This window comes from Arvicanthis niloticus, chromosome 2 (assembly GCF_011762505.2).
Source record: "Arvicanthis niloticus isolate mArvNil1 chromosome 2, mArvNil1.pat.X, whole genome shotgun sequence".
Classification (NCBI taxonomy): Eukaryota; Metazoa; Chordata; class Mammalia; order Rodentia; family Muridae; genus Arvicanthis; species Arvicanthis niloticus.
The window spans coordinates 91,633,468-91,659,568 of NC_047659.1; the positions used below are offsets into that span (position 1 = coordinate 91,633,468).

Genomic DNA, 26,101 nt, shown 5'->3' on the forward strand with positions numbered 1-26,101 from the left:
TAGTTAATAGTATGAATGTGTATGATGCATGTGTGTAGGGTATGGTATGTAGGGGTTTGTGTGTAGGGCATGGCATGCATGTGGAGGCCAGGGAACAACACTGTGGGGGTATTTCTTGCCTTCCACTTTTACGTGGGTTCTGGGGATTAAACTTGAGTGGTCAAGCTTGCATTATTAGGAGTCAAGGGCCTTTACCTGCTAAGCCATCTTGCCAGTGCCTCAGGCTTCTTAATAATACAAATAAGATATACTGTTATGGTGACCACAGTTTTTTGCAGTTTATAAACTCATTTTGATCTCCTTTTTATCCAAATAGGAAGATCAAGAGGACCTGGGCCTGTGGGAAGAAAAATATGGAAAATTTGTGGATGTCAAAGCTAATGGTAAATTGACAAAATTGAGACATAACACTAAAATAGATCATTCCAAAATAGCTAAACATGTATGTGTAAAGGTCATTTGAAGTCTGGGAATACGGATCTGTAATAGAGTGCTTGGCTAATGTGGGAGCAACTTGAATTCAATCCCTAGTGGCATAGATAGATAGATAGATAGATGATAGATAGATAGATGATAGATAGATAGATAGATAGATAGATAGATAGATAGATGATAGATAGATAGATAGATAGATAGATAGATGATAGATAGATAGGTAGATAGATAGATAGATAGATAGATAGATAGATAGATAGATAGATTTCTTCAGCTTTGGCACCTAAAACAAGTAACTTCTGTAAGATGAACAGAAATCTCCTACTTGGGTTCCCTATACTTCAATAATGCACTACAACAGAGAAGTAATTATATATAGCTTATAGAGGAATGAAAGTTACATGGGCCATGTACAGCTTATAATCTTAGGACAGGACCTGGGCCAGCACACTGCCTGGTGTTTTCAGTGAATCAAACAACTGTAATTCCACACTCTATTTTCATGAGACCCACATCATATAACTCATCCACTCTAACATTTTTAGGCCTCCTCATTGTTGTCACAGGTGCTGCATGCCCGCCTATGACATTTCTCACAGGTTTAGCAGTATGCGAGGGGATGGGCTTACTCATCACAGACCTCAACCATGGGAAGTCATACATAAAGGATGTAAGGAAGGCCTTCATGCTGCTCTCAACATGGTGGTTCTTGTAAAAAGTCACAGACAAGGAAGGTTATCAGGCAGAAGATAAACACGACCGCATCCAGCCAAGATAAAAGTGCTCAGTATCAAGGGCAAAGGGAGCTCCAGCACACAGCCCAGGCAGCATAACTAGTGGCTGTGTGCTTTTATATGCACACACATATACAGTCACCAGTCCCCAGACATCGCAGCAATTTATTATCAAAATCAGTATACAGCTTTGTTTGGTTGGGACAGGTTCAGATCTCTCTACTCCCAGCTAGTTGTTAGTTAAATTAACTCAATCTTTTAGATTGATCTATGAAAAGCAAAACTTAGCTATGGTCTTGGTCTTGGCAGGCCCTTCCTCTGTTGGTTTGGATTTCTCCCTTCATGGATTCGAACATCTCTATGGAATCCCTCAACATGCAGAGTCACACCAGCTTAAAAATACCAAGTAAGTGACAGTAAGGATTCTTGTCTTAGTGTAGGGTTTATTGCTGTGAAGAGACATCATGACCAAGGTAATTCTTATAAAGGACAACATTTAATTGGAACTGGCTTATAGTTTCAGAGGTTTAGTCTGTTATTATCATGGTGGGAAGCGTGGCATCTTGTAAGCAAACTTGGTGCTGGAGAAGCCAAGAGTTCTACATCTTGATCCAAAGGCAGCCAGGATGAGATTGTGTCCTACAGGCAGCCAGGAGGAAGCTCTCTCTCACACTGGGCAGAGCTTGAACACTGGGAGCCCTCCAAGCCCACCTCCACAGTGACACACTTCCTCCAACAGGGCCACACCTCATAATAGTGGCACTTCCCATGGACCAAGCATATTCAAGCCACCACAATTATTAACTAGTTTGTGGCTTAATATTACTTATGGAGTTTGAGAACCTTCCTAGTATTTTTCAGAGTCCTGAACAGTATAATAGAATTGAAAGCTTAGTAAGAGCAAGCAAGAAAGGTTCTGTATATTTATTTTGTCTCTGCTCTTGACTCAGTGTCTGCAATAGTGGACTGTACCTTGTAAGTACAAACAAGCTCTTTCCCCTAGGTTGCTTTAGTGAGAGTATCTGTCAGAAATGAAACTAGGACAGGACATAAAAGTGGAAAGAAAGACCCAGCTCCACAAAGCTGTCTCTGACTTCCACATGCATGCACACACACTCAAATTAATTTTAAAAACTGTAATAGTGAACCCCAAAATACAGAAATAATAATAAGGAATAATTGGAATTAAAGTGGAGGTTTGCTTTTATTATGTTGAGGGGAACCCTGGGGGAATACTATATATATATTGATCTAGAACAGGACTTTCACTCTAAAGAGGAGAATGAGCAAGAGAATGTGGCATCTCCAATTACCTGTGGTTCCCTTAAAGAGATAGATCATACTGATACTACTGACAAATGGATCTCAGAGCATCTGCCAAAGAGGAGCCAAAAACAAAGAGAAGCAGAGACTGATAAGGTCGTCAGGTTTGGGACTGTTTATTTCATTGGTAGGCAGAGTGACTAGTCTCACTTCCCCAGCCTCTGTCCTGCTCCAGATCTTTCCCAGCTCAGCACTCTGGAGGCATGTTAAGGATGCACTACTTTTGCCTTAATTGCAGAGAAGTCTTCACATAGTGCACCAGTGGAGGAAGCTTAGTGTGTCTGCTATTCTGGAGGATTTACAGTGGACATTTAGAAAATGTAGCTCAGGCTCTACGCCTAAGATATCCAGGAAACCTGTGGAGACAAAGGAGGAGAATCACATGCACCAGGTTGGGCCAGGAAGCCTTCAGGCAAGTGGAGAGATGAAGCTTCCTAGGGGAGTGGTTTTATGTGGAGTATTGTTACTTGCCAGGCTGGCCTCTAATTTAGTTTTCCTAGCTCTACCTTCCACGTTTGGGGATTATAAGTGTGTGACTTTATGCATGGCAGGAGGTAAAATGTTGTTTACAGAGGATGCAGCTTCTCTGTTCATGAACGGTCCACTTGTATTTGTTGATAAGCTTCCTTTGTGTTTCAGAGATGGAGATGCATACCGTCTTTATAATCTGGACGTCTATGGATACCAAGTGCATGACAAAATGGGCATATATGGTTCAGTGCCTTATCTCTTGGCCCACAAACAGGGCAGGACTGTAGGCATTTTCTGGCTGAATGCCTCAGAAACACTAGTGGAAATCAACACAGAGCCAGAAGTTGAGGTGAGCTATGGAGTGTGACTACAAACTAGACTTTCCACACTGAGTCTGAGCCCTTTCCTTTGCAGCAACATTTTCCTGTACCAAGAGCTTTGCAGTGTAATCAACAAATGTCAGTAGGAGCTACTAATGTAGATGGATTCACTTAGAACTGGATGCTATGGGATACAGTGAAATTTCTCAGCTTTCATTCTCTCTCCAGTACACACTGACCCAGATGGGCTCAGCAGCTGCCAAGCAAAAGGTCCGGTGCCGAACTGATGTGCACTGGATGTCAGAGAGTGGGATCATTGATGTTTTCCTACTGACAGGACCTACACCTGCTGACGTCTTCAAACAATACTCGTATATCACAGGTACAAGCATTCTTCATTCTGTTAGATTTCCTCTGTCCTGTGCATCATCACTGCAATGTCTCTAAGTGTTTTAAGTAGCAAGCATTTTCTTCCCATCTTCATTATATACAGACAAGCTAAATAGGGCTCTAGAAGAGTTCTCAACCTGTGGGTCTCGACTCCTTTACGGGGGGGGGGGGTCCGTCACATGTCCGATATCCTGCATATCAAATATTTACATTAAGATTTATAACAGTAGCAAAATTACAGTTGTGAAGAAGCAACAAAATAATTTTATGATCGAGAGTCACCACAACATGAAAAACTGTATTAAAATATAGCAGCATCAGGAAAGGTGAGAACTACTGTACTAGGCTGTCCCCTCTCTAATTCCTAACCCTTGTCATATGCCTGTTTGAAACTTTAGTCTCTAAGAATAATCCCCTGTAGCTAAGGAGTATTCTGTCCTGAACGTTTGAATGGTTCAGTAGGTAAAGACATTTGCCACCACGCCTGAAGACTTGAGTTTGACATAGGGACCCACATGGTAGAAATAGAGAACTAACTCCCTACCAGTTGTCTCCATATGTGCATGTACATACACATGCACACACACATGCACACACACATGCACACACACATGCACACACATGCATACGCACATACACACATACATGCATACACACTTGCACACACACACAAACACACATACACACAGGCTAAATAAATGCAAATACATATGCTTTACTCCTTGCAGAGATAAGCCACCTTTCTCCTACCTTCACCCTAGGCTGGTAACTGAGTCAGCTCCATTTCCTCAGAATTCAAATGCATTTCTCTCCTGTCCCCTGTCTTCTTGCTCCAAAACAACTGTTGTGTTCCTTTGCACATGATTTTTCTTTTCCCACAGAACTACCCTTATCACTAATATTCTGAAATTTTTCAACAAGGTCACTTGATTTATTCCTGTCCTGACGGTGAGATGTGGACACATCTGTCTAGGTGGTCTTCAGTCTGGCAAACAGTCTCTACTATCCCCTTTGTAGTTTTCCATTCTTGTTTTTCCTTTCTTTTTCATTTTGCCTCTTGTCTGAGAAATTTTCTTCCTCTTATCTCCCAGGCCTTTCATTATTGTCATGTTTCTGATGTTGAGAATGTTCCTATCTCTGTCTTTCTTTGAAGTCCTAGTCACTTTACACTGTCTTGCTCTATTGTGTGATTCTCTTTTTTCACCTCTAAAGATACTGATGATAATGTTTACTTTAATTTATTTTTATTCTAAAATTATGTATATATGTATGAGATAAAGTGCCAAGAGTCCATGAGAAGGTGACTGAGCCTCTGGAGCTAGAAGTCGTTATAAGCCACCTGTCATATGGCTCTACATGGAAGCCGTTGGTGCCTGGCTGGGTCCTTGGCATCCTAGCATGTGAGGAGCATGTGCCTGTCTTCGAGGTTTCTGAAGCATGCACGAACTCCTCTCCTTTGTACCCTCCTCTCACTCTTCCTGGCTCAGCAGACACTGCCCCTCCCTTATGTCCCGCCCTCCAGATCTGTCCTCTCACTCTTCCTGGCTCAGCAGACACCACCCTCCCATATGTCCCGCCCTCCAGATCTGTCCTCTCACTCTTCCTGGCTCAGCAGACACCACCCTCCCATATGTCCCGCCCTCCAGATCTGTGTTGAGTCTACTTCCTTTTGGTTTGTTCTTTTGTTTTGAAGCTGCTTTGTTGTACTAATTTTTATGAATCAGTTCTCTACTTCCACCAGGTAGGACCCAGGAACAGAACTCAGGACATTAGGCTTGGTGGCAAGGACCTTTACCCACTGAGCCATCTCACTGGCCTCATTTTAAAAAAAAAACAACAAAAGAAAACAGGTTCTCGTGTATCTCAGGATGGTCTTGAGCTTTCTGTGTAGATGAGGATGACTTTGAACTTCTGATTCCTGTCTCTACATCTCCCAAGTGCTGGGATTGCAGGCATGCATTACCTCCAGTTTTATAGGGTGCTGTGAATTTTGAACCCAGAGTTTTGTGCATACTAGGCAAGTGCTCTACCATCTAAGCTGCATCTACAGCCCAATTTTACCATTTGATATGTTTTCTTATATAAAAAAATATGGGAAGAATTCTGAGTTTGACATATAGGGCTCTTTATAACTGAGCCTTTCCAGTTTCAGCTTCTCTTGGCCTCTCACACTGTCATCCCTGAAGTATTTGTTTTCTCTGAGACTACATGTACTTCTTTGCCTGTCTCTGTTCTCTAAGCTCTACCTTGTCTTCCTGCCTGGCTTCCTCTTACCTATTATTCAAGGCCTTTACTCTTCTCATTGAACCCAGGGAAACATCTAAAGATCTCACATTACTCTGGAAGCAGAGTGTATGTGTCCCCACGGCACTAGACTGATACCTTAGCATGGCAGTTATACCTCAGGTCAGCATTTATTTATATACCTGCCCCAACACCCTAATTGCTACGTTCTTCTATTAATATTCTATATTGTGTCAAGCTCAGTACCTATAGTACCTGAGCTATAGGGGAGATGGCCACTGATTGAATAACATTGGTGGCTTCCATTGTCATCTTTTTTAGGCACACAAGCCATGCCCCCTCTTTTTTCCTTGGGGTACCACCAATGTCGCTGGAACTATGAAGATGAACAAGATGTGAAGGCAGTAGATGCAGGTTTTGATGAGCATGACATTCCATATGATGTCATGTGGCTGGACATAGAGCACACTGAGGACAAGAAGTACTTCACCTGGGACAAAAAGAGATTTGCAAACCCCAAAAGGATGCAAGAGCTGCTCAGGAGCAAAAAACGCAAGGTGAAGTCAGCCTGATGTCTAAAGCTTTTTAATCCCAAAATTTAAAGGATGGAAAGGACATCTGATCCCCTGGGACCGGAGCTACAGACTGTTAAGAGCCACCATGTGGATGCTAAGGATTGAACCCAGGTTTTTGTTAGAGCAGCCAGTGATCTTAACAGCAAAGCTGTTTTTCCATCCCCCATTTCTTCAGACCTTTCAGTGTTCAAGATGCTATGCTAGTGATAAAGGGATCTTTGAGTGGGTGGAGAAAGGCAAGCGTATACAACTGTCATACAAGACAGAGACACAAACAGGAGTGGATGGCAGAATATATAACAAGTTGTGTAATTCAGCAACTAAAAAACTCCCAACACTTAAAGAAGTAACACAGGACTTGAATAGATAGCCCACCAAAAAAGATATTCAAGTAAAGATAGCCAAGAAGCACATGAAAAGATGCTGTCTTTCTACCTAATGGAACTTGGGTTCCAGGGATCAAACTCAGATCTTCATGGTTGGCAGCAAGCACCTTTAGCTTCTGAGCCATCCATCAGCCTTGTTTAGATGGTATTTCTGTTTTTGATGCTTGGGTTTGGTTTTACCATGTCATTTCCATGGTTTCTGTGGTTTGGTAGGGTTGGGTGGTGGGGGAAGATGGGTGCATGCATATGCCTATAGAAGCCAGAGGACAGCCTTGTGTCATTTCCTTTTTCTTTCTTGTGAGACATGGTCTCTCACTGACATGACTGGCCATAGAACCCCAAAGACCATATACCTGCGTCTATCTTCCCAGTGCTGGGATTACAAACACATGCCACCACACCTGGCTTATTTACATGGGTTCTGAGGCTCAGATCAGGTCCTCATACTTGTAAGGACCTGACTGTACTTGCAAGTTACCTCCCAGGCCTCTTCTTGATTTCTTTTCATCAGTGTCATCTTTCCCCTAAATACTTAGGGAGTTAGGACCTTGCCCAGTTAATCCTTTCATATAGCACTTGGTATCACAGACAGATAAAAGCTTAATAAATATCATCTTAAAGACATGCATGGCTGCTGAAATGGCTCACTGGGTAAAGGCACTTTGCCACCAAGTCTGAGAACCTGAGTTCAAGTCCCAGAACACACCTGGTGGCAGGAGTGAACCAACTCCAGACACACACACACAAAATAAATAAGTAAATAAATAAATGTAAAATAATAATAAAATGATAAATTGTAATAATTATAACAGGATTCAGATAGATTTAAGAACAATTTTTGAATGAAATGTTACAGGGATTTACAAATGTCCAAATTTTTCAGTGAGTTGTAGTTTCTGAGTAAAATTCAACCCTCCAAACTATGGACAAAACACCTAAATGAACATAAGTCTTATAAAACTGACATAGTCTTAAAATATGTTCTGACAGCTTGTGGTTATCAGTGACCCCCACATCAAAGTGGATCCTGACTACACAATCTATGCTCAAGCCAAAGAACAGGGCTTCTTTGTGAGGAATCCAGAGGGTGGCAACTTCGAAGGAATATGTTGGCCTGGTATGGTATCACTTATTTCCACTTCTTCAGTCTTAACTAATGAAACATCTATAGCTGACATTCTCATTCCTCTCAGGCATCTCTTTCTTTTCCACCCACATCTGTGGCACATGTAAGGGAGCCATGCCATCTCCTTCTTTGATATCTTTCCTAACACCTCGTGCAATGAGCTATGAGTGTGATTATCAGTCAGTGATCAGATAGATGAGAGAATGAAAAATTCGCAAACAAGCTCGTCTCCGTGGCAGGTTATTCTCTGAGATTGGAAGCAAGGGATGAGGAAAGCAAGGAGGGGCAGTGTCTGGCAGGCTCTCCCTGATGATTGTACTTTGTGCTTTAGCCTGCAGTTTTGACTTTCAGACTTTCATAAATGGCCTCCATGCCTGTAGAACTCTAGATGCAAAAGCTGTTAGTTTAAAGCCTCGTTAGAATTCTCAAAGACTGAAAGAATTCACCACAGTGTCATAAGTCCAAGTGCTGTGGAGTAGCCTGTGCCTTCCTTTTCTCCCTTGAACCATTTGAAGAAGTCTGTGTTCTCTTTAAAATCAGAAGTCACTGCAAAGGATTTGGCATCCTTGCTTGACCTTTCTCAGGCCATTAGTGAAGGACAGGCTCCATCCCAATACTTGTTCCTTGCCAGGTCCTTGTGTAGTGTGCTTTATTTTGTGTCTGACCCCTTAAAAGATCCCCAGCTGCTAGTCATGAAGTGAATGACTACAGCCATATTTAGCTAAGGATTGTTGTCTATACTGCTCCGTTTTCTAATCATCTAATTAATCAATGATGCTCAGAGGGAAGAACCCATAAAAGTCAGTATCAGTTGCCTCTTGGACTTCTGGGAACAGAAGAGGATATAAAAAGCCAACAGAGGCTGAGAGAAAGAATAGGGTCCAGGTGGCAGAAGGATAGTCAGAGATAGAGTTAGAGGAGACAGTTGGTGCAGGAAGAGAGAAGATTGAGTAGGCTAAAGAAGACAGCTGTGCAGAAAAGAGATTAAGCAGAGTGAAAATAGGAGACCATTGAGCCAGGAGAAGCTGAGCTGAGCTAGAAGAGATATCGTTAGGAGACAGTTGAAAGTGAATTGGGCTAGCAGAGAGAGAAGAGAAGACCGTGAGAGTTGAGCCAGGAGAAGCTGGGCTAAGCATTTAGGCTAGAACAATCGGGAGAAATGTTTGAAGGAACTGGGCTGGAAACTGGTAAGAGGGCTGGCTGGAAGTTAAGAGAACTGGTTACTGCTTGTAAGAAAAGGAGACATTAAAGAAGCATTTTTAAAAAACCATAAAAACAGCACACACATTTTACATCCATGAGCTTGTCACTTTAAAGATTACCTTCTCTCCCTTGTAGACCATGCCTCTCTCAGTTGTCCTTTATATTTGACATAAGGTGTCCATTGATGTCTCACATTGCATATTCCTTACCACACATCTTACTGTTAACCTCACTGTTCTTGACAGACTACCCATTGTTGTGCCTCTATAGGTCTCTCATCTTACCTGGACTTCACCAACCCCAAGGTCAGAGAGTGGTATTCCAGCCTTTTTGCTTTTCCTGTTTATCAGGTTGGTTTTTCTTCTTCTTCTTTATTGGATATTTTATTTACATTTTAGATGTTATCCCCCTTCCCCATCCCCCCCACCCAGAAACCTCCATCCCATCCTCCTCCTCCTACTTCTATGAGGATGTGCCCCCACCCACCCACCCACTCCCACCTCCCCAACCTCGAATTCCCCCACTGTTTCCTAATTAACCTGAAATGATGAAAGGACAAGGTAGTTGCATAGGACTGCTTTTATTATGTAGCTTTTAAAGTACAGCAATAAGGTGGATATGACAAGTATGAAACTATCTTATAAACCAGTGGTTCTCAACCTATGGGTAACAACCGCTTTTGGGGTGTTGAACAACCCTTTCACAGAGTTTGCATACCAGATAGCCTGCATATCAGATATTTACATTACAATTCATAATAATAGCAAAATTACAGTTTGGAAGTAGCAACAAACAAAAGTAATTTTATGTTTGAGGGTCACCACAACCTGCAGAACTTTATTAGAAAGTCACAGCATTAGGAAGGTTGAGAAGAACTGTTAAAAACCATAATGCATTGCTAAAGCAAAATATAATAATTAAAATCTTAACCACAAAAGAACTGGAGAAGTCACATTAGAGACTTGTATTTCACCATTATGGTGATGATGACAGTCATGATAATACCCAACCACAGACCAAGTACTATTTTAAGCATTTGATGTGCATTACCTCATTTCTTCTTTATAATAACACTGAATTAACTCTTAACCCTATACATAATAAAATTGAGGTGTGGAGAGTTTAAAAAAAAAAAACCATAAATGTCCCCCACTTACTAAGGGATGGGCCCAAGGTTTGTATTAAAGTCTGTTTGTCTCCCAAGCTCAGCTCTTAAGCCCAAGACACTTGCTTTTGAGCATCATTGATTAGGAGATTAGAAAACAGAGCAGTATAGATAACAATCCTTATCTAAATATGGCTATAGTCATTGACTTCATTGTGTGTGACTGCTTTCACAATACTGTGCCAGAGTAGATAATCAATGAGCTTTTATAACCCACAAAGATGGAGATGTACAGTAGATAGATCCTTACATGAAGAAGAAGAACAGCATCAATAACAACAATGAGAAGAAAGAGAAAAAGAAGGAGAATGAGGACGAGAATAAGAAGAAAACTTGCTGATATTTGTCTTAAAAGTGCTAAAGAAGACTGGAGGCAAATGTTTGAAAACTATACAGCCTTGTTCTTAGAAGTGCATTTGCTTAGAAGCCAAGCATGGTGGTGCACACCTTTAATCCTAGCACTCAGGAGGCAGAGATAGATGGATCTCTGAAAATTCAAGGCTATCCTGGTGTACATAGTGAGTTCCAGGACAGCCAGAACTACAGAATAGAGAAATCCTTTTGCATGCATGCATGTGTGCATGTGTATGTACACATGCACACATACACACACGCATGGTACATATGCTTAGAAATAGTTGAAAGTGAAGATTCCAAAAGGAATGCATAGGCCACTCCCAAGCATTGGAAGGATTATCCACCATGTGGGTAAGGTCTCAGGCATGTTCTGTGGTGTCCTGGAAGGAAGCTGGGACTTATTAGGACACAGTGTGAAGAACAGAGCTTTAGGAAATAATGGATGAGCTGTGTGATGGCCCCTGTAATGGAAGTCAAATGCTGAGACCAGGAATTTTATAAAAAGAGTTTTAGTGCCATGTTCACTAGATGGAAAGAACACAAGCTATATAAGATGTTCACATCAGATAACTCAGAGTATTAGAGAAAAAAATCAAATCATGTATAGTAATAATTGCTTTTAGTTAAGAATTATGGCAGAGATTTCTTCACAGCTGTTTGGATAGGATCAAGTGAAGATTTATAGTAGAGAGTGGATGATGTAGAGCCTAATGGTGACTGTTCACACTTTTTATGGCATGTTTCCTCCAATGATATCATGGAGAGAACTTGCAGTACAGTGTATTTTGCAGACAATAAAGTGCAGCATTCTATCAACAAACATTTATTGATATCTTTCTTTGGGTCAGATACTGTTCTTGGTTCATGGGATTTTTATTGAACAAAACAGACAAAATTAACAGCCTAATCAGCATAAAAAATAAATAAGAAGGAAAAGAAAGAAGATCAGAGATACTATCCTATTAACATCATCCCTGGGGAAGGATCTCATGACCAGGATTCACTTCCTAGGGATCTACGGACATCCTTTTTATATGGAATGACATGAATGAGCCCTCAGTCTTCAGAGGGCCAGAGCTAACTATGCAAAAGAATGCTGTTCACTATGGCAACTGGGAACATAGAGAACTTCACAACATCTATGGGTTTTATCAGGTAAGACATCTAAATAGAAGTCAAATAGATTGATGTGGCCTGCTTTTAAATAGAGAGTCAGTTGTATAACTGAGTGTGCTATGCATGCTTCTTGTGTGTCTTTGTTGTAGACTGTAGAGTCTTAGATCACAGCCAATTTATTATTTCTCCCTGTGCTTCCTTCTTCCACAATAAACTTGATAGAATTTTAAATATTGTGTACTACTATGCTTATTGGCACAGGCAGTCTACATATATGTTAATGAATGTAATTAAAGCAAGGTTTTAAATTTTCATAAATATCCATCTATTGCTAGCTTAGCTGAGTTTGTTGGCATACATGTGCAATTCCAGTATCTGTAGTACAGAGGGACTGTAAACTCAAGGCCTACCTGTCTACATAATGAGTTCCAAGCCAGCCTAGACTATACAACAAGACCCTGTCTCAAAAGCAAAAGGCAGACAGTGGCTAGAATGATGGTTAAGATCAATGCTTAGGAGGGCTTCCTGCTCTTCCAGAGGGCCTGAGTTTGGTTCCCAGCACCTAACTCAGGCAGCTCATAAAGCCTATAACTCTAGCTCTAGAGCATCTGACACTTTCTTCAGAGGTACCCACACAGGAATTATACATTCACCTATACATAAATTTTTAAAATATTTTAAAGGGCTATAAAAATGGTTCAGTGGCTCAGTTCCCAGCACTTACTTGGTGGCTAACAACCATCTGTAATCCCAGTTCCAGAGAATACAAAGGCTCCTCCTGGCATCCATGAGGAGAGCATGCACATAATGCAAAGATATGCATGCAAGCAAAACACTCATACTTAAAAGGGAAAACCTTCTAAAAACAAACAAATGTGTGTGTATACTTACTTTAATAAGTATAACAACACATATGTGTATACTTATTTTAGTAAGTATATAATTTAGGTTCTATTACAGTGAAAAAGACATGGCAATGGTAACTTTTTTGTTTGTTTGTTTGTTCCAAGACAGGGCTTTTTCTTGTAGCCCTAGATGTCCTAGAACTCACTTTATAGAACAAGTTCCAAAAGAACTTGTAAAATAAAGCATTTAATTTACATTATGGGTTCAGAAGATTAGAGGCCATGATGGCACAATGCAGGAACACTGAAAGCTCGGATCTTGATGGGAGACACATTTGGGAATGGCATAAATCTTTTGAAACCTCAAAGCCTGCCCATGGTGACACACCTCCTCTATCAAGGTCACACTCCTAATCCTTACCAAATAGTTTCACCAACTGGGGACCAAGTATTTAAATAGTTGAGCCTATGAGGGCTATTCTCATTCAAACCATCACACTGTACTTTTTAAATGTGTAAGCTTTCCTAATTTGTTCAGCCTTCTCAGGAAACATGGTAGAATTATCTTCTATTTGCTAATCATATTAAAGATTGAGAATCACTTACCCTAGTTGGTACCTATGAGTGTTTGTTGTTTTGGGAATGTGGCTACATGGCTCCAGGTCTCCCTCAATCACTATTTTCTAATGTGAGCTGCTGGCAGAATATATCCTTTTCCAGGCATCATATGCTTATTTTTCTAAAAGCTTTTTGCTTGAATTGTCAATTACTTGAGGAATTTCTTAGGTAGGCTAAAGCAGACACTTAACATCTCTGAATTTATTTTTTTACCAATGAAAACTATCTGACTAACAGATTATTATGTAGTCATATGGAAATATATTATAAAATGCCCAGCAATAGTACCACTAAATAAATGGTAGGTTGGTGTTTTGTTTTGTTGTGTGGTGTTTATTTTCTGCCATGCTGGGCATCAGCATGCTGGGTAGCCTCTCTTCTCATCTGCATCCCTTTTTCTGTTTACTATTACCTCATTGATATTCCTAATCTAATAAATGTTTCCATCTTTACCAGGCAAATTAATGTCATTCATTGTATCATCAAAGAGACTTGATGGGTTTATTATTTCCCATTGCACAGACCCTCTGACTGTTTACCTTTCTCATATTAGTAGTCTATTGAGTATGTTGGCGTGGTACCCTCATCCTGTCTTCTCTTTCCAATCTTTCCCCATTAACTGACTTATAGCAAATGGCTACTGCAGAAGGATTGATACAGCGATCTAAGGGGAAGGAGAGACCCTTTGTTCTTTCGCGTTCCTTCTTTGCTGGATCACAAAAGTATGGTAAGAAATGATTCACATTATAAAATACAATGTAGCTACCCATCTTTTTCTTTCACACACCATTTATGATATATGCTGATACTATGTTCCTCTTCAATAGTTTTATAACTTACAGTATAGAAAATGATGTGTTCTGACATGTATATTTTAACTATGAGTAAAAATACTTAGAGGTACTTCGGTTTGTAAAATGATTGCCTAGTAGGCAAGAGGCCCTGGGTTAAAGGCTCAGCATCATATGAACCCAGTCAAGGTAGTGCACGTTTGTAATCCTAGCACTCCAGAGATGGGGCAGGAAGAACAGACGTTCATATCATCCTCCAAGGCTATCTTAGGTTTCATGAGACCCTTCTCCCTCCCATATCCCAAAAAAACACTTTAAAAAAAAATTTCATCAATGTCTTAGGGTTTCTATTGCTGTAAAGAGACACCATGACCACAGCAATGTTTATAAAGAAAACATTAAATTGGGGCTGCCTTACAGTTTCAGAGGTTTAGTTCACTATCATCATGGTGGGAGATACAGTGGCAAGAAGGCAGACATGGTGCTGGAGAAGGGGCTGAGAGTCACAGTACACCTGGCTTGGGCATCTGAGACCTTAAAGTCCACCCCCTAGTGACATACCTCCTCCAACAAAGCCACACCCACTCCAACAAGGCCACACCTCCTAGTAGTGTCACTCCCTGTGGGCCTATAGGGGCCATTTTATTTAAATCAATCACCACAATCAAATTTAGTTCTTTTTTTTTTTTTCCTACAAAAAAAAAAAAAAAAAAAAAAAAAAAAAAAAAAAAAAAAAAAAAAAAAAGGCCCTTACTTGTTGGGAGAATGACTTAGGAGTATTCAGTTTTCTAGCATGGTCATCTTTGATCCTATCTTTTGACTTGTAAAAACCAGGGAAATACATCTCTAACATATTGCCTCAGCCACCTGTTCCGCTTAGCACTATGGCTTAAAATAGGTCTGGCTGTTGTTTGTTGTCAGGGTTATATATGACTGGATCTGGTTTACAGATCTGGTTCAATGTAACCACTCTGTGGCAGGAAGGTTATTTTAAGGCGTTAGGTCTTAAAATAAAAGCTATTTTAAGAGCTTGGATGCTGATGTAAAGAACTTAGTTTTGCTGTATGGTAAACATTTTCAGGTCTCACACGCAACCTCCCTAAACCAGTTCGTGTTCTTCAGCCAAAGGACAGAATAGTTTCAATGGAGGTGTGCAACATAGCATTAGACCTTGAGGCTGAAAGGAAAGTCTACGCATATAACAGAAAAAGAAGGGTTACAAAAGTGTGGGTTATCCATGAGACAAACTATGATGAGGCAGTTTAAAATTATAATTTAAATGGCTTTTTCATTCATTTTTAGGGAAGCGTGACACATGCCACGTGTGTAGGGATCAGAGGACATCCTGTGGTAGTTAGTTCTCTCCTTCCTTAAAGTGCTAGTCTTAACGCATGAGAATAAGTTTGTAACATTGTATAAACTAAAAATAAAAGCATGCCTAAGTGATATGCATTATCCCAATTGTTAAAAATGTAACTGTACTCATGTAAATCAATAAGTAGATTTCAGTAAGATACAGGAAAATTTAAGCCTATAATCCTAGCACTTGGGAGTAGAAGCAGAAGGATCAGGAGTTCAAGGTCATCATAAGCTACATAGAAGATGTGAGACCAACCTGAGATACAGATAGATAGATAGATAGATAGATAGATAGATAGATAGATAGATAGATAGATAAGGGCCAGCCAGAGGGTTCACTGGATTAAAGCACTTACCACTAAGCTTAATGGCCTGAGTTAAATTGTAGGGACCCACGTGGTGGAAGGAGAGAACCAACTTCCACAAACCAGAATACATAGTGAGTTTCTGTCTTAAAAACAAAAACAATCCCAGCACTTGGGAGGCAGAGGCAGGCGGATTTCTGAGTTCGAGGCCAGCCTGGTCTACAGAGTGAGTTCCAGGACAGCCAGAGCTACACAGAGAAACCCTGTCTCAAAAAGAAAAAACAAAAAAGAAAAACAAAACAAACAAAAAACAAAACTACAGGAGAAATTAGGGAGGGATAAAATTAATGAAAAAGTTTATAGGCAGCAATTAAAAAAAGATAAGACATATGGATGCTAATGTTTTTTCTCTTGGATTTGTTGATACAGGGTCTCACTATGTAGCTCAGGCTGGCCTTGAACTTGTATTGTCTCTCCCTCCCTAGTGATGGAATTTCAAGTCTATGCTACCATGCCCTATGCTATCTTACATTATTTCTGATCTCGTAGATCTGATCTGTTTCTACAGTACTCTGTGTTTGACCCAGTGTGTAGCTAGGACAACATGACTTTTCCCAGTCATATCCTATATAAACAACTGTGACTGAACACCCATGTTAACTATGATATGCTGTGTGTCTTCATGAGCTTTCTTTTTTGTTTTTTGAGGATGGTGGTGTTTTATTTTGTTTTGTTCTGTGTTTTGAGACAGGTAACTCTGGCTGTCCTGGAGCTTACCCTGTAGACCAGGCTGGCCTCAAACTCAGAGGTTTACCTGCCTCTGCTTCCTAGAGTGTTGAGATTAAAACATATACCACCACAGCCTGGTTAGCATGAGCTTTCTTGATGAAGAGTGTCACCATGATTTCAAAATCACTGTGTAGACACATCCATAGCTTAGTTGATGTCAAGGAAAAATTAATAGTGCAATTTAAAAAAAAACTTGAAAATATTTTCTCTGCCTGTAGGACAGCTCAACATTTCTACAGAAGATTAAAACAAAAAATATCTACTGAAACAGTTTTGGTAAAAGATAGAGCAAACAGGCTCCAGAATGTCTAGATGTAGAGAAGTAAGATTATGTCCCCTCGCCTGGCGGTGGTGGCACATGCCACGCCTTTAATCCCAGCACTTGGGAGGCAGAGGCAGGCCTGGTCTACAGAGTGAGTTCCAGGACAGCCAGGACTACACAGAGAAACCCTGTCTCGAAAAACCAAAAAAAAAAAAAAAAAAAAAAAAAGATTGTGTCCCCTCTTACTATTTCTTTAATGATGTAGAAACTGTCATAAACTCTTACCAACTATGATGTGAACTGCAACTTTGGCTTTAACAGTGTGCCTTCTAGACTCAAATCTTTCAGTAACTATATATAACTAGGAAAGGTTATGGATCCACTGTTCACCATAGTTCCCTGCTCTATAAAATAGAGTTAATAGTAGTGTCTGCCTGATAGGACTGTTATGATGACCAAGTGGAACAAGAAACCCAGAGTATTTACTTATTTTTGTTGGTTTGGTTTGTGTGGTGGTTTGAATAGGCTTGGCCTATAGTGAATGGTTCTGTTAGGAGGTGTGGCCTTGTTGGAGGAAGTGTGTTATTGTGGGGGTGGGCTTTGAAGCTCCACTCAGTACAGAGGAGTCAGTTTTCCCCTGGCTACAGTCAGATCAAAATGCACTCTCAACAGAACTCTCAGTCAGAACTCTCAACACCTCCAGTGCCATGCCTGCCTGGATGCTGCCATGCTCCTGCCTTGATAATGGACTGAATCTCTGAAACTGTAAGCCAGCCCCAATTAAATGTTCTTTTAAGAGTTCCCTTGGTCATGGTGTCTCCTTACAGCAATGGACACCTTAAGATGGTTTGGGGTTTGAAGTTTTTGTTGTTGTTGTTTGTTTGTTTGTTTGTCTGTTTGTTTAGACAAGGTTTCTTTCTGTAGCCTTGGCTGTCCTGGATCTTGCTCTGTAGACCAGGCTGGCATCAAACTCAGAGAGAACTGCCTGTCTCAGCCTCCTGAGTGCTGTGATTAAAAGCATGCACCACCATTACCCAGTGAATATTAATATCTTTTTTACATTAGAAAATTGATAACTTTTGCAGAAATATCAGAATTTGTTTAAGGTGAGAAATCTGTTTACCTTTTTGTTATGTTTATATTTTACAAATATGGAGTCTAAATGAAATGGAATGCATTGAAGGATTTGTGTGTTTCAATGCCTCATTATGGGCGATCCAGGTGCAGTGTGGACAGGAGACAACACAGCAGAATGGAGCTATCTGAAAATCTCCATCCCAATGTTACTTACCCTCAGTGTCTCGGGGATCTCCTTCTGTGGAGGTAAGATGGTTGCTGTCCTGAGACATCGGCCAGGAGGGAATGAGAAGTGAGGGTATTCAGTGCTCACTAGCCTGTTAAAACAAGGATGAATGCAGGGAAGAAAATGGGAAGAGAGCAGAAGTGACACTTTAAAACTTACTGTACAGTTTGGTGTGGTGGTGCATACCTTTAATCAAAACTTCTAAAGGCAGAGATAAGAACATCTCTACAAATTTGGGGTCAGCCTATGCTACATCGCAAGCTCCGGGACAGCTGGGTCTACATAGAGAGACCCTGTTTGTTTGGTTGGTTTGGTTTGGTTTTCTTAAATCTTACAAGTATCTTGTCTGAATTGAGGGCATAAAGTCAGGTGGAGGATGTTTTGTTCCCTCAGCACTGCCTCTAGAGACACAGTAACTGCGCATTCCAGAAACATGAGAGCACTGAAACCAGCTTAGTAAACCAAAGCCAACCTAGCTCAGCAGAGCGTGAGCCTAGCATGCTCAAGACCTGGGTTTGATAGGCAGCAGTGTAGCCAAGGGAATAAGAGGATCAGCCTTACAGAAATATTTTGTGCTCAGCAGATGTAAGATTCTGTAACATGATTTAACTTTTTTTCTTTAAGATATGCTCAGTTGCTCTAGTGCTTGCCTAGCTCACAAGAAGCCCTCAGAAGATCCCCAGCCCCACATAAAAACACTCATGGTTGCACATACCTATGATCCAGACTTGGATGTGGAAATAGTAAGATCAAAGGTTCAAGGCTGTCCTGAGCTACTAGCTCCTCTGAGGTCGGGCTGGGCTATATAAGACTCTGTCTAAAAAAGATGGGACTATGGAGATGGCTCAGTCACTAAAGTGCTTGCTACACAAATATGAGGACCTAAGTTCTGAACCTCAGCATGTAAAAGAGCCAGATGCAGTGGCACATGTCTGTGATCCCAGAGCTGGGGAGGCTGAGACAGGAGGACCCCTGTTGCTTGCTAACAAGCCAGTCTAGATAATCAGTACACTTCAGGTTCAATGGGAGAACTTGTCTCAAAAAATAAAGAGTGACTAAGGAAGACATTGAAGTCAGGTTGTGGCCTCCACATGCCTTCTCACACATGAACACACACATACACATGCACACACACACACACACACACACACACACACACACACACACAATATGTGCTCTTAGAAAAGATAGGTCTTGTTAAAATCCATGTCTGATGGCTTGCCTTCCCTCACCTGAGCAGTCAATGCTGGTAAATGTTACCAATATGAAGGTTCTCAGAATATGTCTCCAGTTCTAGCTTCAGGTCTGATTGATTTTTATCTTCTACAAGAATAAAAACAAATTAATAACACTTTTTTGATATATGTGTCTTTATGACATTGGTTCACAGGCAAGAAATACATGTCCTGTCAACAGGGTAAGCAGGAAATTCTACCTAAACCTCCAATGCTGCTGAATTGATTCTTTGTGGTTGATATTTATTTTAGCTTTTGTTTTCAAAAGAAATATATTACCAGCTACCTTTCCTTCAGCACACAGATACAAACCTAGCCAGGGAGACTGCAATTTCTGAGTAGTGGAGGATCCAGAACACACAGATGCACAGGACAACTGCTCTTACAGAAAAGCTTGTGACCTTTTGACAAAAGAAGAAAGGAGGGGCTGGGGATTTAGCTCAGTGGTAGAGCACTTGCCTAGTAAGCACAAGGCCCTGGGTTCAGTCCTCAGGTCTGAAAAAAAAAAAAAAAAAAAAAAAAGACAAGATAACAAAAAAGAAAGAAAGTAAAAGAAATCACAGAGCATTCTGCCGGATCACTGGCTGGTGTTTGGAGCTCAGACTCCTCTATTTGAGGCCATAGATTTGCCTGTCAAGTTTAGTGTACACATAGAGTGTCTCCTTTCTATTTCAAGGCCTTCTTTTACCTTAGCACATTATTGGTTTCTTCATCTGGTCTTTGTCTAACCAGCTGATGTGGGTGGCTTCATTGGCAATCCTGAGGAAGAGCTGCTAGTGCGTTGGTACCAGGCTGGAGCTTACCAGCCCTTCTTCCGTGGCCATGCTACCATGAACACCAAGCGGCGAGAACCCTGGCTGTTTGGGGAAGAATACACTCAGCTGATCCGGGAAGCCATCAGAGAGCGCTACACCCTCCTGCCCTATCTGTACTCTCTGTTCTACCAAGTGCACGTGTCTTCTCAGCCTGTCATGAGGTAACAAGGGCACCCTTTACTAGGGACTCCAGCAACCAGTCAACAGATCCCCTCAGTGATGAGGGCTGGGAAAGGAGAACAAAGCCAACTGTTCAGTCAAGTTTCGGTCAGCTTTACTTCCTGTTGTGGTGCTGGCTGTTGAAAACACAAAAGCTACTGACTAGATCCCCTTCTTCTCATGAATAAAGTATTGGTATTTGTTGAGAAATGGAAATATTATAAAGGATAAGGAGATTTTCTAGGTTAGAGAAAAACATGCACAGAATTCTGTGTCAGCAGTTCCTAAACTTACTTGAAACCAGAAGTTCCCTGGTAATTCTAGTCATCAGCTAGGGTTAGAGACACCTGCTTTGTGACCATTCTGTAGAAACAAAATATATTGTTGCAAAGGCTGATAAATATATAACAAGTTTCATTTATTAAAAAATATTGGGCTGGAGAGTTGGCTCAGCTGGTAAGCACTTGTTGCTCTTGCAGAGGACCTGGGTTCAATTCCCAGCACCCACATAGCACCTCACATCTACCTTTGACTCCAGTCTTGGAGGATCCAATGCCCTCTTCTGACATCCACAAGTAGCCGGGCAGTAGCGGTGCACACCTTTAATCCCAGCACTTGGGAGGCAGAGGCAGGTGGATTTCTGAGTTTGAGGCCAGCCTGGTCTACAGAGTGAGTTCCAGGACAGCCAGGGCTACACAGAGAAACCCTGTCTCAAAAAATCAAAAAAAAAAAAAAAAAAAAAAAAAAAAAAAAAAAAAAAAAAAAAAAAAAGCTAATAAAACATTTAACACAAAGAATAATAAAGCAATATTTTAAAATGCAAATTCTGTTTTCTTTTCCCAGGCCTCTGTGGGTCGAATTTCCCGATGACTTAGAGACTTTTGCTGTGGAAGATGAATACATGCTGGGTAAGTATTTATAGATTAATTGTAGTTGTGATAAGTTCTGTAACTATGATTTTATTATAGTAAGAATCCCCTAGCCCCAAGAAAGACAACTAATGAAAATAAAAGAGATTCCATTACCAATTTTTTTTGAGCCAGGGTCTCATTTAGCCCAGGTTAGCCTGGAACTTACTCTGTATCTAAGGATAAGGTTGGCTTCTCATCTCAGGTACTGGGATCACAAATATGCCTCTTCACGTCTGATGCTGGGGATTGAACCCAGAGAATTATGCATGCTAGACTATCACTCCAGCAACTAGGCTCCACCTCTGCCCTCCGTCACCAAGGTTTTAAATGTAATAATGAGACTGTAGCTCTATTCTATTGTAATGTAGCCTACACCATATTATTCATATTAGTATCAAATAAATCCATTGTATTGGTGAATATGTGAGAATTTTGTTTGGGACCCACTCCTCTAAAGCCTGGCGAGACTGCAACAGGGAAGACGAGCATAAGAAAGTAGACCAGATGGTTATAGTAGAACATGGAACTGCAGTGGTAGACCTCGTTTTGTCTTGTTTTTCACCCGAGACAGGACTTTTATAGCCCAGGTTATCCGTGGACTTGTAATCCTCTTCATCAAAGTTGAGATTTCTGAAACTTGAGGAATATAACTACAATGCCTAGCTGAGCTTCTTTAATGAGGATCAACCATGAAATCTGAAACATGGAAGTTTATTGTATTAGGACTCAAGCCCAAGAAGCAAAATCAATTCCATTCTAAATAGTGGAAACCTCCAAATGTAAATAATGATAATGATGATAATAAGAATATCAGGAACAAGAACCCTTGGAGATATAGTTGAGGGCGTGTTCTTGTGTAACATGAACAAGGCTCTGTGCTCAATCCCTGGCACATGTGGCTTCAGCTTACTTGTCACTTGCCTTGGAGAAGCATCTTTCATCAAACCTTGTTTCCTATTCCTCAGTTCTATCCTCCCCATTCAAAGGCAGTCCCGTCCAGTCAAAGCCCTTCCCACCTCTTAGGTAATTTTCATTTTGCTTTGTACTTTTAACCTCGTTCAGTATTCGCTTTAACCCTAATTCACTTATGATTACTTTTTAATGTCTGTCTTCTTCACTTATCATAAACTTCATGATAATCGGAGTTGTGTTTGTTTTATTTACTCATATATGTCCCCAGAACTTAGCATGGTACCTGGAACTCAGTAAATAAATCTTTATTGACTAAAAGAACAATTTGAGATAGACATACCTGTAATTCCAACACTCACATGTTCAAGGTGCCTATTATGTAGTGAGACCCTGGAAATAAGCCTTTAAAATGAATTCATAAATAAATGCACTTTACACATGTCTAATGCCAGTATGAAAGGAAAAGTAACATCCAGACCATCCTTAAGAGAGGTACAGACTGCAATGGTAAGGGCCTGAGGAGCTGCAAAGACCAGACCTCCAGATCACTTCGCAGGTCACTCTAACCAGAGACATTCCTAGCAAATCATGAAGCACTTGGGAGGGTGTGGTTCTTCCTGATCATAGGCATCCCAGTACTTACGCAGAAAATGAAACTGTGGAACTGAGCATGGCGGCTTAACCCTGTAACCCTGGTGTTCAAAAGGCTGAGGCGGGAGGATCATCCCAAAACCAGCCCAGGATGCAGAGCCAGTTCCAGGTCTCTCTTGGCTACGTAGCAAGACCTTGTCTCAAAACAAAAGCAAAAACAAAAAACAAACCAAATAAACACATAAGACTGTGATAGACAGGGTCCCTGGCCCACAGTCCTAGTTTGATCATTACCTTGTTGAGCCTGTGCCCTTGATCTACCAGAGCTTCTGTCTCATAGATTATTTGTTCAACTCACCATCATCTCTGCCTTACAGAAGCTCACACTCTAGTGATCTTAAGATCACAACAGTGTTCAACAAAGGGAAAGGAACCTTTTGGATCTCTATAGTACTCAGCTTTACCTCCTCTTCATTTTTTAGGAAGTGCTTTGTTGGTTCATCCAGTTACAGAACCACAGACCACCACGATTGATGTATTCCTGCCAGGGCCAAATGAGGTAAGAGCAGTAACAGACACATGTCTGGTGTCTCCTAGCTCTCATACCTGCTTTCCTCATAGGAAAGAAAATGCTTCAGCATGCAGTTGACAAACTTAAAGTAGGGGAGGTGGAGAAGAGGAATGGTGGCAGCCTGAGGGGCAGTTTTTACTTTCACACCTTGACATGTGTGAGTGAGTCCTTATGGAGATTGGGCGCTTTAAGGTAGAGTTTTTGTCCCACCTAGTTACTTTGTGGGACTCCTTTTGGTAATTCAACAACTCACCTTTGCTAGGGCTCCCAGATAAGAGTTTAGACCTTGTCTCCAATTCTCGTAATCACCCCAAAAGCTCAATGCTGTAAGAAGGAGTAATCACACTGCCATGGATTTCCTCCAAGTCTGTTTCTTCTCTGATGATCTTCTCTCCTGTCTGTAGTGATCGATTTGCTTGCTATGTGCTGGCCTGTGTTTCGTTGTGTTTTCTCTCTCTCTCTCTCTCTCTCTTTTTTTTTTTTTTGTCTTATGGTTACAAGCATTAAGTTGGTTTATTTATAGTATGTGCATGATGGGGAAGTGTCATGTACCACAGCATGCATGTAGAGGTCAGAGAACAATTTTGTGGAGTCAGTTCTTGTTCCACTTTTATGGGGGTTCTGGGGAGCAAATTCAGGTATCCAGTCTTTACCGTTACTTGTCAAGGCATCTCATCAGCTCAAGCATGAAGCTTTTGCAGTAGGCTGTAAGAACCATGAAGGCATGTTCTCTCATCTTCCGCTCACAGACAGTTCTAATCGCTGTGCATATTTAGCACCTAGCTCAGGAGTAGACTGTTCAGCAGTTAACTTTTGAACATGTAGGTAGACAAGGAGTGGCTTTAGTTCATCAATTACACTCCTTTGGTGACATCCTCCTCCCCTTTTCTTTTTGAGGTAGGCTCTCATGTATCTCAGGCTAGCCTTGAAACTTAGGATGAACTTGAACTTCTGATCCTCCCACCTAGGATTACAAGCATATAGCACCTTGCCCAATTTATTATATGCTGAGGATTCAACATCAGGCTTTATGCATACTTTGGGATTTTCTTAAAGGAAGAATAGATGGGACCTGGTAGTACAAGCCCATACTTCCAGCAGGAAGGTTTCAAGTTCGAGGTTTACCTGGGCTACATAGTGAGTTCAAGAACAGCCTGGTTACTTATTAAGACTCAATGTCAAATAAAAGAGGGCAGGACATACACCTCAGTGGTAAAGCACTTCCTTAGGATACGTGAGTGCTTAGGTTCAATTCCCAGTAAAACATGAGCGCGCGCGCGCGCACACACACACACACACAGCATGGGGTGTATTTTTTTAACTTGTCCCACAAATTTTAATTATATTTACTTAAACTTCTTTTTATTCCTTTCTTCCTGGGGTTGCAGCTTATTAAAGGGTAAAAGGAGACGGTGGGTACAGGCTTCTCAGGAGAGAGATTGCCCACTCTCTTTTCAGTACAGTTGGTTTCTTTTTAGGTCTGGTACAACTCTAAGACATTTGCATATTGGAAAGGAGGATGTACTGTGAAGATTCCAGTAACCTTGGATACTGTAAGTTATTTTCAGAGTATTATTTTTCCCTATTTATCTGTGTTAGTCTGTTCAGAATACAGCCTGGGAGGCTTAGACAACAGAAATTTATCTTTACATATTTCTGAAAGTATAAGACCTATATCAAGGTGCCAGCTGACTCAGGTCCTCCTGAAATATTTCTTCCTGACTTATAGGGGTTTATGGGATGGAGAGAGTAAGGGAACAGTGTTCTTATAAATAGGGCTGAAGAGTTGGCTCCATGTTGCTCTTGCAGAGGACCTAGGTTTGGTTCCTAGCATCCATATGGTAACTGCAACCATCTGCAGATGACCCAAGTCTTCTATCTGATCCCCACAGGCACCAAGCACATGTTTGGTGCACATACATACATATAGGCAAAACACATACATAAGATAAATTTAAAATAAGAAAGTATTCTTGCACGAAAACTATTCCTATTATATCAGTAGTAATCTTTATGAGCCTGTTTCCAGATAATAGTCACTTCAGTAGTTGGGGCTTCAACATATAAATAGGAAGACACAAACATTCTGTTTATAATGTATTTCTGTAAAAAGTGAACCAAGAGTGTAAATGTTTGATGTAATAACTCATACTATACATATGGAGAAAATAGATTATAATAGTACTTGCCTTGAGCTGTGCTAGGGAGAGGATGCAGGAAGCCATGGAGAGAGACTGCTAAAGGAAACAGGTTTCTTTTAGAGGTGTTGAGGGGGTTTTAAATTGATTGTGGCAATAGTTACGTACATGTCTTAATATACTAAAGTGGCTTGATTATATACTCTAATTGTAAATTTTGAAGCATACGAATATATCTTTACTGATATATTCGTATGCTTCAAAATACGAATAAAGATATCAGTAAAGATATATTCGTATGCTTCAAATTTTAAGATGTGAAGAGTTTAAAAATACATATACTCTGACTCTTGGCATGAAATATTGAGGATAAACAACTCTTTCCTGTTAAGAATCTGGTTCCAGACATCAACTTTCAGATCCAAAATAGACCTTAGTAATCTTCTACCCTATCCCTTTGTCTTAGTCACTGCTCTGTTGCTGTGAGCAATGGAACCTTACAAAAGAAAGTATTTGATTGGGGTCTGGCTTACAGTTTCCGAGGCTTAGTCCATTATCATCATGGCAGGGAGAATGGCAACGTGCAGGTGAGGTAATGGAGAAGGAGCTGAGAGCTAAATCCTGGTCTGCAAGCATAGAGAGACACCTCACA

General features: G+C 40.8%; 1 protein-coding gene across 4 annotated transcripts in view; it reads left to right on the plus strand.

The window, feature by feature from the left end:
- Ganc (glucosidase alpha, neutral C) overlaps window positions 1-26,101 on the plus strand; it is a 53,553-nt gene that overhangs the window by 19,868 nt on the left and 7,584 nt on the right. For 2 of the 4 annotated variants that reach the window (XM_076929553.1, XM_034494062.2), the window contains 14 exons: window positions 317-383; window positions 1,479-1,575; window positions 3,132-3,312; window positions 3,512-3,665; window positions 6,239-6,474; window positions 7,869-7,995; window positions 9,478-9,557; window positions 11,741-11,884; window positions 13,939-14,035; window positions 18,036-18,137; window positions 20,085-20,328; window positions 21,170-21,234; window positions 23,223-23,299; window positions 24,790-24,864. In XM_076929553.1, the coding sequence (XP_076785668.1) occupies window positions 317-383; window positions 1,479-1,575; window positions 3,132-3,312; window positions 3,512-3,665; window positions 6,239-6,474; window positions 7,869-7,995; window positions 9,478-9,557; window positions 11,741-11,884; window positions 13,939-14,035; window positions 18,036-18,137; window positions 20,085-20,328; window positions 21,170-21,234; window positions 23,223-23,299; window positions 24,790-24,864 (1,746 nt within the window). The other 2 variants (XM_076929554.1, XM_076929555.1) reach the window with 2 other exon arrangements.